We start from the raw sequence: 12,663 nt of genomic DNA, 5'->3' as shown, positions 1-12,663 counted from the left end.
TGGATGTTTGTAGGGGCTAGCGGCTGCTGGAGGTATGATTGTTTTTGCGGCGTGCCCGTTTATTTTTAAAATTTTTAAATTTTTTTAATTTGATTTAAAATAATTTTTTTTTAATGTTTTTATATTGTTTTAACTTACTTTTATTAAATAAAAAATAAAAAATAATATTTTTTTAATGTATTTCTAAATAAATAATAATTTAAAAAATAACAACTACCACATATCAAACACTATCTAACAAGATTCCCTTTTTTAAAACCATAATAATCAGTCTGATAGTTGACTTAAAGCTTGAACCGGTCCGAGTAAAAAAAAATAAAAATAAAAAACATGGTAACTTGGTCACGAATTCGAATTGACCGGTAACCTGATCAAACTATAACTAACCTAGTCAAAACCTGACCTTAACTCTTTGACTTTTGAGTCAAGACAAATCCTTTTAAAAAAATAGGGTATACACTGAATAATGTTTTACTAGCCTTGGTGTTCTCGCTTCATTACGAGGTCAAGCTATTTTTATATAAAAAAATAATGTTTAGGTAAAATAAGCATGTTTTTAAAAACAAAAAATTTATGGCTCAAGTCATAAATTCGATTGTGTTGAATAAGTTAACTTTATTTTAATTAGACAAAAAATTAAAAAATGATACTATGTGGATCAAATTAAAAAAAAAGATAAGGATAGCCTGGTGAAAAAAATATTTTTTAAAAGACAACAAATTATGCATCTTAATTCACAAACCATTAAATACGAATGAACAAAATAGGGTAACAAAAGACATTGAAAACTTAGCCCTGATCAATATGAGTTAGCATGATAAATTTGTAATTCCAGTAATAAAGTTAAGCCAACCTGGGATATCCTGTCAAACTCACACTTCCAATCATGAGATTAGAATAACCCAATATAAAAAATAAAAAGATTATAAAGCATATTTTTAAAAAAAAGAAAAAGAAAAACATCAACTCGTGTTAACTTTTCAAACTCGTGACCCGAGTCATTAGACTCGAAGCAACTTATCTGGAAAAATCATGAAGTTCAATTCCTAAAAACTAATTTTAATTATATAAAAGGATTAATAAAATAGTAATTAAAATAATGATGATCAAAATTAAAATGCCAAAAAAACAATTATATTGGATTGAATAGTGAAATTGAAAAAAAAATCAATTTAGCAAAAGGAACAAAAAAATCAAAAGAATGAGATCGAAATCAATAAAAAAGATAAAATATTTTTTTTTATTAAATGGTGAAATTGGAAGGAAAAATCGCTTTAACAAAAAGAAAAAAAAGAATGAGAACCAAATTGATAAAAATAATATACCATAAATTTAGATTGAATGATGAAATAAAAAATAAATTAAATGTTTACAAAAGAGCCAAGAAAAAGATTAGAAATCAAAACAATATTGACCGAATTGAAAAATATAATACCATAAATTTGGATAGAAAGATAAAATTAAAAATCAATAAAACTTTTACAAAAGGGCTCAGGAAAAAAAATAAAAATCAAAAGAATAAGGACCAACTTGAAAAAAATAATATATCTCAAATTGAAGTTGATGGAAAAAATTGAAAATAAATAAAACTTTTATAGAAAGGTTAAGAATAAAAATTAGAAATTAAAAGAATAATAATTAAATTTGAAATATCAATAACAAAGAGGACCAAGTTGTCAATTTAGGGGAAAGAGAGAGAAAATAAGGAAAAAAAGCCTCGCCAATGACTAACCGGCCACCCAACACTGATACGCACCACCCCAAAAGAAAGAGGATATGGAGGTGTTTCCAACACCATTGTCGCACATGTGCGGTGTCGCGACGATTGTCCTCCTGGGTCGGGATCTTTATAGTGATGGGGGATAGGACAATGAATTCTTGTTTCTTATCTCTAAAAAAAAGATGGAGCCACCACTTAGTATTTTGTTCATTAGGAACCTTAACCGGTCTTAAAGTATGGATAAGGGGATTGATTATGTATATGAAAGATGCATCACTCCTAATACATTTTACCTAAAATAATCTGCATTGTTTGTTTGTCTGATATAAACTAATGTACTATTGTGTTTTCTAGTTATTGGTTCATCTAAGATTTAAGAAAAATCCTCATCGGCAAGGAAGTCATTATCTTATCAGGTTAAAACCTATCCATTTTAGAGTCAAAATATATATTTTTATTTTTTTTCTTTTAATATCATAGATTTATCTTACGTTTAAGTTAGGGATCCTTGATATTAGAATAAACAAAATATTTTTTTTTGGTATTTTTAAAAAGTAGGCCAAGTTCTCATAGCTTTAATAAACTGGTTACTAAATTAAAAAATACACGTAAAAATAAAAAAGACTATTTTTGTGATTTTTTTAATATGCTAAAATATAAAAATATAATTTATTTTTGAAAGATTTGGCTATATGCAAATTAAAATAAAATTATATTTTTTAAAGAAAGATTTTTTTTGTTGTTATTTTTGTGGAAGAGAACCGATTCGTTTAATACCAAAAAAGTACCTCATGTGTAGGTCACAATTGCAAATATTAAATATGTAAGGGTTGAAAAAAAGCAAGGAATTCAAAATTAATTGCAAAATTGTCTTCCAAACATTTGTAAAGTTGACTAAAGCCATGTTTTGCAAAATGCAATAATGTGTTTTAAATTGAACAAGATATCATTTTATAAATAAATTATTTACTAATCAAATTCAACTTAATAGCAAGCAAACACCAAACCCAAACATAATTCATGAATAAAAAATTAAAATTTAATTAGAAATCACAATCCCAAAAATAAATGCACAATCCAACACAAATTATCAAATAAAAAACACACGTGAATTCAAATTTAATAATGTCCAAACAATCTAAATATTATACAAAATAATAAGCATTTGGTTCCAAAAAATCATAATTTTAGCAATTTGTCAACAAAAATGATTTGAGGCTGTAAATTGACCTTCCAAGGACTGAGAATTAATTGGAGAGACTGTTGTGACCAAAAAAACAATGTTGGAAAACTCTGGGAAGCAAAGGAATAGTGGCGGTGTGTGTATCTATGCGTCGTCATTGGTGAAGACAAAAAGGTATGGATCTAGGACTGCTTCTTCTTCCTTTTCTTTCTACTATAAACCTTTTCGAGATCATTTCATGTCACCACGATATCATCAATATATACAATGAGAATTATAGTATTACCTGGGTAATGTTTGATGAACATAATGTGGTCTTCATTACTTTGTTTACACCCGAGATTGCTTAAAGATATATAAAGATTTTCTTAACTTGAACATTGTACCCTTTGTCTACTCATAAGAGAAATCTGGAGGAATTTCCTCTAAGTTCGTATGTAGAAAACCATTCTTCACATCTAATTGTTGCAAATCTCATCCTAAGTTTGCTACAATAGATAATAATACCATAATTGAGTTCACTTTTGCAACATTAACAAATGTTTCCTAATAGTCAATTACTTATGAATATCCTTTTACAATTAGCTTTGTCTTGTATTTATCAATACTTTCCATCTGACTTATGTTTAATAAAGAAAACCCATTTGCAATCTACCACGCTATTTCGAACATGAATGATAAGTTCTCATATGTCATTTTTAAGAAAACTCTCATTTCCTTTGTCATAGCTTCACTTTCACTTGGCATTTTTAACAGCTTTCACTTAATTCTTTTGAATAGACACAAAATACAAGAAGGATATAAAGCTCTAAATGAAGGTAACAATCAGTTATATGATATAAATTTAGATAAATGATGTTCAATACAACTTTGAACTCTTTTTTGAAGAGCTATAAGAAATTAATAACATTTTATGTAGAAGTGTTAGGAAACTTATTATTAAAAGTATGTTGCAAGGTTGAACTTAAAAATGGTTATTCGGTAGGTATAGTAGATTCATTGATATTTTTCATTTTTTTTACTGCGAGTATAAACCTTCAAACCTTCTCCTTTTATCCTTTTTGGTTTTCCCATTATCTTCCCGAACTATTTCTTTCTTTTATTATATTTTCTCATCACTCACTAGATTTTCATTTCCTTCCTCTCTCTCACCCTAGCTTGCTCCCTCCAATTATAGTTTAGGATTAAACATAATAAAGGATACTAAGAACATATCCTTACTTTCACTTACCTCTTTTTAAGGTGTGAGTTGACAAAAATATGATTTATTTTCACAAAATATTACATCCATGCTAACAAATATTTTTTTACTTAGAGGATGATAAAATTTATACTGTTTTTGAGTAATAAAGTATCCAGTGAAAACACATTTCAATGCTTGCAGATCTAACTTACGAACAACTTATCGATGATCCCAAACAAAGCAAAAACACCCTAAGGTTTTTGAGGGATAATGTAGGAGCAAGTTCCTTATAAAAACTCAATTGGAGTTTTGAACACAAGAACTCTCAATAACATCCTATTAATGAGATATGCTACTATAAGAACCGCGTCTTCCCAATACGTTTTAGGCAAATTCCTTGTGAACATAAAGGTTTGACAACTTGTAACATCAATCATAATTTTCGTCCCATCATTTGGACTTTCAAAACTCAAGCATATATCAATATCTCATTTTTTTTTCTCTATAGAACAATTATTTAAAGCTAATTAATTCATAGCATGCATCGTTTTTTTTTAAAAATATTTTTTTCTCAAATATGTAAACAACCAACCATAATTCAACCTAATAATAACAACATCATAAATTACATCTTACATAAGTTAATAAGTTAAACATTACAATTCTGAAACATAAAAGTGTATTACAACAAAATATTAGTTCTTTCAATTACATCAATCACTTAACAAAATTATATATCCATGCATCTACTTTATGGTATGAGGGTGCGAAGTACCTAAAAACATGATCACATTAAACATGATTAAAATTGCACATTTCAACAAATAATTGATAAAGGAATAACTATTCATGTACATTGAAGTAATTTTCACATCATTGAATAAATTATCTTATCCTTAGTAATTTAATAATTTCATAAATTATTTTCTAGATAAAAAGATAAAATTTACAAAAATACCAAAAGTGTCTCCAATAAACCCACATATTTAACTTCAATATAAATCGATTAAATTTTACAATTTATCTATTACACCGAATAATCATCCCATTAACCCAAAAGTTAATTCTTTTAATATGTCCATTCATCAAAAGATTATTTCCAGTAATCAGGAAATAATCTTTTTGACTCACTCATTCAACATGACATTATTTCTAGTGACCAGGAAATAATCTTCTCTACTTGCCCATTCAACATGGTATTATTTTCAATAATTAGGAAATAATCTCCTTGACTCGCCCATTTAACATGACATTATTTCTAGTAACCAGGAAATAAGCTTCTCGACTCGCCCATTCAACAAGGTATTATTTTGTTTCTCTTTTTTTAACTTTACACTAAAATTACAATCTACAAAAAAAATCTTCTATGATCATTTAAAATAAGATATTTAATTATTTTAAGGTATCGAACACCTACCTGGTGTCTGTGTGAGTGAAGAGATTCCTTGTTGCTGATTAGATCCCGCAGCTTTCTTTGTACCAACACAATTTACTACGTTATTGTTTATTTATTTGAACCGGTAAAATTCTAATACCAATTACATATTTATTGATTAAATCCAACACCCTTAATTAAGCTTAATTAAACTTTTAATTCGAGGAGGATAAAACCCCTTTTTTGAATTATTATTCTTTTTTTTTTTACAAAAATCATTATTCAATTTAACCTATCAATATCAATTATCTTCAATTTGGTAAGATTTCTTAATAATATTATCAAAACTCATTTTTCTAATTTTTTTCTTCTTTTAACCGAAATTAACCTAAGGAAGAAAGTGAAGATTTCTCTTTTCTCTTTGAAAAATTCTTACTCCTTTCATATAATAACACTTATAAACCTATATCTTCTCATATTTTCCAAACCATTGTATTAAAACCTCAAATCTCCTAATTTTTTTCTCTTTTGGCCGAAAGTTCAATAAAAAAAGGGAAATTAATTTTGTTTCTTTTATTTAAAAATTAAACACTTACCCAATCATAATTCATCCTTTCTAACATGGTTAAATCATAATTTGCATTATTCTCATAATTTATAACATAAACCCACAATTTCACATGATCATAATTGTACACAATCCTCCATCAAACATAAAATTAGAGGAATTAATCATTTGTAGTATGTTATTTACCTCACTTTGATAAGGATTTAAGGAAGGAATGCAAGAAAAATCAAGTTTTCTTCTCTTCCCTCTTCAAACCCTAGCTTGAATTTCTTCTTCCAAAGCACTCACCACTTTAAAATCATCCCCTCTTGATGTTTAACTAAGTTAATTACTCTAATTACTCACTTTAATTGGTGAAATCAACAAGAATTTAAGTAGAAAAATCACACAATTTCTCCCCCCTTTTCGTTTTAAACTCTCGGCTAAGAGAGAAAAAGATGAAGCATTTATAGTTTAGCTTTTACATATTTACATATTAGCCCTCATCACTTCTTATTTTTATTTGTGTCACTCAACTCTTCTTTTTACTTAATTTACATCATAACACCTTATCTTTTATTCTATTGTATACATTTACAATACTTGAAATCCTTTTATTTAATCTATTCAATATTTTATTTATTTTGTTTAGATTATAATTTATCGGGTTTTCATAATTGGCATATTTAAATGGTCATCAACCTATGTTTGAACTCACTTATGTTTCTTAGACCAACAAAACCAACTTCTAACAAATATAAGTAATCTTTAACTCCACCACAACCAATCACATTCTTCAAGTCTGTTTGGTACTGTGGTGGCGGTTGCGTTTCAAAATACTTTTCACTCATAAATACATTAAAAAATATTTTTTTTTGTTTTTTTAAAATTCATATTTGACATTAAGACATCAAGATAATCTAAAACACAACAAAAATAATTTAAATTAAAGAAAAAAATAAAAAAAATCAATTTTTTTTAAAAGCGTTTTTAAAACGCAAAAACAAATAAGCTTTTCATGTTCAAACGCATAATGAGTAGATTGAGACTTTACATTTTAAATCTGTATTTATTCTACTAATAGATAGAAGATTGGAAGAGAACTTGGGAACATGAAGGATTGAGGTTAAATACAAAGAAGTACATTGGATCAAACCTTTACCAGAAATGGGGGCTTGGGAACCACCAGCTATACAAACTTAATCTTTACCTAAGAAAGCATTGCAAAATAAAAAATCTTTTAAAGATGAGTCAAGTGATCATTGACCTCGAAATCTATAACCCAATGATCAGAATCATAAATGGTGGAAAAAGTAAAATCTATTACTGGCATAAATGTATATGCAGAGTTAGTTGAAGATGGACGATTAAGCTTGGCCATTAGATGTCTAAATGTCTGAACTTTCTCATTGGACAAAGTTAGGGTGTTTGATTGACTATCATAAGCTGAACTTTCAATTGTCTCTAATATAAGTGCTTATGATCTAGGAAAACCTATTCCTTTTCCACCTCGTTCTTTTAAAGGACATCCATATAACTACCAACATGTCTCATTAGTATATTTGATTTGTCTACAACAATCACACTTCAATTGTTCTTTGTCTAATAAACTTAATTCACCAACTAATCTTGATTCACCAAGATAGACGTGTAAATCCTCTTATGGAGTAACCTATCATAGACCTCTTATGAGTATCAAGATGCAACATTATATTTTTCATACTTTTCTCTTGTTGAACATGAGAATATATTTGCCTAAAGGAAGAGAAAGACTCTATCCACATAACCCAAACTCTAATATCGTCATATTCAATATTTAACCCAGTTAGGAAGTCATAAACACAATACTTGTCAATAAGTTTTGAAATTTTACTACATCCCAAAAACTACCTAGTTAGCGAAGTATTAGGCTACACATATATCACCTTGCTTGGCTTCATGAACCTTTTAGATAAATTAAGAAAATAAAATAATTTCAAAAGGGAGATAAAAAATTCTAGGTCATATTTACATTGAAAAAAATTTAATTTTATAAAACAAAATAGGAAATAAAAACTAAAATAAACATATTTTCTAATTAGAAATAAAAAAATTACATATAACTATCATTATTTGAAAAAACATAAAGACAAAAATAAAACGGAAAAATAAAACAAATTCAAAAGATCACTAAAAATCTTTAATGAGCGAAAAAAACTAAGGTGATATTTAAATGTTGAAAATTTTTAGTTTTTTAACAATAAAATTCAGGAAATGGAAAACTGAAGAAAATATATTTATTGATTAAAAATATTTTTTTTCACAAAAACATATTTGTTTCCTTTTTTTTCATTAAAAAAAATTTAAAAGTATGAAAAAAGTTTTTTTTATCATATTCTCCGGCGGCCTCATTTCCATTTTTTCATTCCTTTAGATGCGTTTCTCAAAAAAATAAATAAATCTTGTTTTATTTAATTTTTTTAGGATTCAATAATGTTGCATGTTTTTTTAATCTTTGTTATTTCTTTTAAAAATTACACAATATTTTAATATATAATATTTTTTATCAGCTACCCGTTAAGCCCGTGATCCATCATGAACCGAGCTCGGATAATCTAACAGATCTAGGCCCACGAGATCGGATCCAACCTAGGATGAGCATTTGGTGGCCACACTAAACTTTTGAAAAGCAGAAAACCCTAACACTAGGAGCAACCATCCATCTAACGGACAATATCAACCCCAAGGCACTAATCCAACCGTTAAATCTTAATAAAAAAACACTATAAAAACCTAGGCAAACAATTCAGTTTTTAGCCCATCACCTCGCAGCCAGCCACTGCCTCTCTCAAAACTTCTCTGCTCCTTCTCTCTTATCATTTTGCCGAGGTACTATCGTTCTATTTCTTTCTCGTTTATCTGAAAACATTCAGTTTTGTCTTTTTAGCCTTTTGTTGCCGATCTAGTAGGCTTTTTTTATCTTTCTTTTTCTGATTGTTTTTGCTGTAAAACTGAAGAAGAACTAGTTTTGTCAACCTATATGTTATTTGCTATACGTTTATTTGATTGGTTCGTGACTGTGATTGTGTACATGCGATGGTATTTACTACTTTACATGGTGATGATTTGAAAGAATTTTTCCCTTTATGAAAAGTGGTGAGTAATCAGGGCTGGAGTCTCAGAAATGGCTCTTTTTTTGCCGAAACCCTAAATGGGTTTTTGGAAAGAAATACCGATGAGCTTGAGAATTGGCATCATAATATGTCTGCCATAGGCCTGTGGTTTTTTCGGGGAAAAATCTTTTCTTTTCATTTGCTGGTGTTTTGTGGTTAATACCCTTGTAAGTTTACAATTCAAAGGGTTATTTTATGATACCAATAGTGGTCCTTTCCTTTTCTTTATTTCAAATTAGTAAATCTTAATTGTAAAAAAATAACCTTTAAATCATTTGTATTCAGTTTAAGCTTATTTGTGATTAGTATTTTAGTTGTTATTATGATGATTTCAACTAGATCTATTTAATGATATTAACAGGCATTTAATTTTTTGTGGGTCTTTGAAATACTAGATAAAATTGTTATTATTTTATATTGATGGTCCTATTGGTTGGATTTTATATTTATACATATATTGAAGGAGAATCTGAATTAGTACTATTGATGTTTTATTTGGATATATTATTTTTTGTTGATATTTTATTTCTTGAGGAAAAACAATATTGAAGCTCACGAGTCTTGCAGAGGTTATATCAAAGGTAGAAGCATGTCTCACCGCAAGTTTGAACACCCTAGACATGGCTCTTTGGGATTTCTCCCAAGAAAAAGAGCCTCCCGCCATCGAGGAAAAGGTTTCTTATGCTCTTTCACCTGAAATTATTAACATTACAGTTAAAGATAACACATTGGGAACATTCTATTTCTACATAATTAATGTGTACCTTCAGGCTATGATTTAATTTTTAGTTGGGTTTTGTGAGAAGTTTGTCTTTTCTCCAATCTGTACCTTCAAGTATCATTGGTTTATTGCCTAACGTGTAGTCCCATGTATGGTTTTTGCAACAAAGAAAAACTCTGGTAAAGGATTTATATGGGTCATTTTAATATAGAACGATGTAGGATGGGTCAAGTGAGACAAAACTGATTGGTCATCTGGACTTCCTTCTATCATCTCCTTAATAACCATTAAATTTTATTGTCCTATCTTGTAAATCGGGAGTCAGATGAACTGCCTTGCAGTATTATATTGTCATAATCCCTGACACAGATAAGCTTGATATGATTTCTAATTTATTGTTGTTGACAGAGTGGTATTTGCATTTATCAAGGTTGGCTAACTTATTTGTATCAACTTGCATTCTCTGTATATTGAATTTTGTTGTCTTTGATGATGTTACAGCAAAATCCTTTCCCAAGGATGATCCAACAAAACCTTGCAGATTGACTGCTTTCCTAGGTTACAAAGCTGGGATGACTCATATTGTCCGAGAAGTTGAAAAGCCAGGCTCAAGTGAGTATCTTTACTTTTTCTCGATTATCCTTCTGGATGGTTGCTCTTTTTTATCTCTAGCTTTGGTGAAGGAACTTGTTTGATACGCTGTTGCCTATAAATTTATCAAGATCATCATGTTTGGTTGTGTTAGCATGCAGGGATGCGTTGTCCTGGTAGCATGTGTTTTGGACCAAACACTATAATATTAACAATGGGAGGCCAAAACTTTTAGCCTTGTTGTTGCCAGGGCCACCCCAGACCACTTGGAATTGTCCCTGTTAGCATGTTTATATTGACTTTGATTATTTTACACTTCTTTTGCCAATAAAACATGTCTGGGTGGCTTGGAATTGGGGATTGATTGGGAGTATTTATTTGAAAGTGTCTGCACAATTGTAATTTTCAGCCCTTCATTGCTGCCTTCTGTTGTTCAATTTGTTGGTTGTAAGTCTTTTTTGCGTACCCCTTTTTGATGTTCTGTTTTTTTCTTCACATTTTTAAAGCAGCCGGAAGGAAGATTGAAATATTCATTGTAACACTATGATTCACCTCTAGCTTATGTGCTCATTAATTCTTTCTTCATTTGTCTTTCAGAGCTCCACAAGAAAGAAACATGTGAAGCTGTTACAATCATAGAAACACCGCCAATGGTTGTTGTTGGGGTTGTTGGCTATGTCAATACTCCTGGTGGTCTCCGATCTCTGAGCACTGTATGGGCCCAGCATTTGAGTGAGGAGGTCAGAAGGAGATTCTACAAAAACTGGTGCAAGTCAAAGAAGAAGGCTTTCACAAAGTACTGTAAGAAGTACGAGTCTGAGGATGGGAAAAAGGACATTCAGGCTCAATTGGAGAAACTGAAAAAGTATTGCACTGTGATTCGTGTGTTGGCGCATACCCAGGTATTCTACACTTGCATCCTTATTTTAACGAGTCTGTTTGATTAATAATAATCTTATTCTGAAATTACTGAGCTATAATATCCAAATACCAGACATCAATAGCAAACTTTTAATTGCTGACGTCTTAATTTTTGTGTCCATGCTCTTGAATGTTTTTGTTTATCGAGGCAGTTTCTTGATGTTCAGATTCCCCCTTGTTTGTCATTACTGTGGCGCTGTTTAGACTCTAGATGAATGTGATTTCAATGATATCTAAAGGTGGTGGTGTTGGCATGGTTTATGTAGATTCGGAAAATGAAGGGACTGAAACAGAAGAAGGCCCATTTGATGGAGATCCAGGTCAACGGCGGGGATGTTGCCAAGAAGGTTGACTTTGCTTACAGTTTCTTTGAGAAGCAGATTCCTATTGATGCTATTTTCCAGAAAGATGAAATGATTGACATTATTGGTGTAACCAAGGGAAAGGGCTATGAAGGTGTGGTCACTCGTTGGGGTGTGACTCGACTCCCTCGCAAGACTCATCGTGGTCTTCGCAAGGTAGCTTGTATTGGTGCATGGCATCCAGCTAGGGTCTCATTTACTGTTGCCAGGGCTGGGCAGAATGGTTACCATCACCGCACGGAGCTGAACAAGAAAATTTACAAGCTTGGAAAGTGTGGTCAAGAGTCTCATTGTGCAGTTACTGAATATGACAGGTAAATGTTTCTTTTTCCTAGTTTGTCCCTACTGTGATTTCAGTCCTTAGCACACACCATGATTGATTGATGTTGAGCATTTGCCTCTTCTCACAATATGATGAACATCAGGACTGAAAAGGACATTACACCAATTGGAGGATTCCCTCATTATGGTGTTGTGAAGGAAGATTATTTGATGATAAAAGGATGCTGTGTGGGCCCCAAGAAACGTGTGGTAACACTGAGACAGTCTCTGTTGAAGCAGACATCTAGAGTTGCTATGGAGGAGATTAAACTCAAGTTCATTGATACATCCTCCAAATTTGGCCATGGACGATTCCAGACCACTGAGGAAAAGGCCAAGTTTTACGGGCGGCTCAAGACTTGATTTGCAATGGAGGAGAGAATCAGCTTTGCTAGATTTCTATTAATGTTCAGTAGTCTTCAACTGTTGGTTTGATTCTGGATCCCTTGTCATCCTTGTTTCTTCAATTTGGGAATTCTTATTTTTAATATATCTTCGGTGCTAAATTATTATCTTAAACCTTCCTTTTTACACCTTGAGCCAAAAAAGACCTTTGTTGGAGGTTATTGTTGAATACAATTATAACG

At 30.4% G+C, this 12,663-nt stretch overlaps 1 protein-coding gene across 1 annotated transcript; it reads left to right on the top strand.

Moving 5' to 3' along the window:
• Window positions 1-8,764: 8,764 nt before the first annotated feature.
• LOC112326952 (60S ribosomal protein L3-2) lies at window positions 8,765-12,595 on the top strand. The gene is made up of 6 exons (XM_024597632.2): window positions 8,765-8,876; window positions 9,728-9,834; window positions 10,383-10,493; window positions 11,070-11,374; window positions 11,660-12,069; window positions 12,181-12,595. The coding sequence occupies exons 2-6, from the start codon at window positions 9,750-9,752 to the stop codon at window positions 12,437-12,439; spliced, it is 1,170 nt and encodes a 389-aa protein (XP_024453400.2). The 5' UTR covers window positions 8,765-8,876; window positions 9,728-9,749; the 3' UTR covers window positions 12,440-12,595.
• The last annotated feature ends 68 nt before the right edge of the window (window positions 12,596-12,663 follow it).

This window comes from Populus trichocarpa, chromosome 3, assembly GCF_000002775.5.
Source record: "Populus trichocarpa isolate Nisqually-1 chromosome 3, P.trichocarpa_v4.1, whole genome shotgun sequence".
In the NCBI taxonomy this organism is placed as follows: domain Eukaryota; kingdom Viridiplantae; phylum Streptophyta; class Magnoliopsida; order Malpighiales; family Salicaceae; genus Populus; species Populus trichocarpa.
This window is presented reverse-complemented; position numbering and strand designations above follow the sequence as displayed.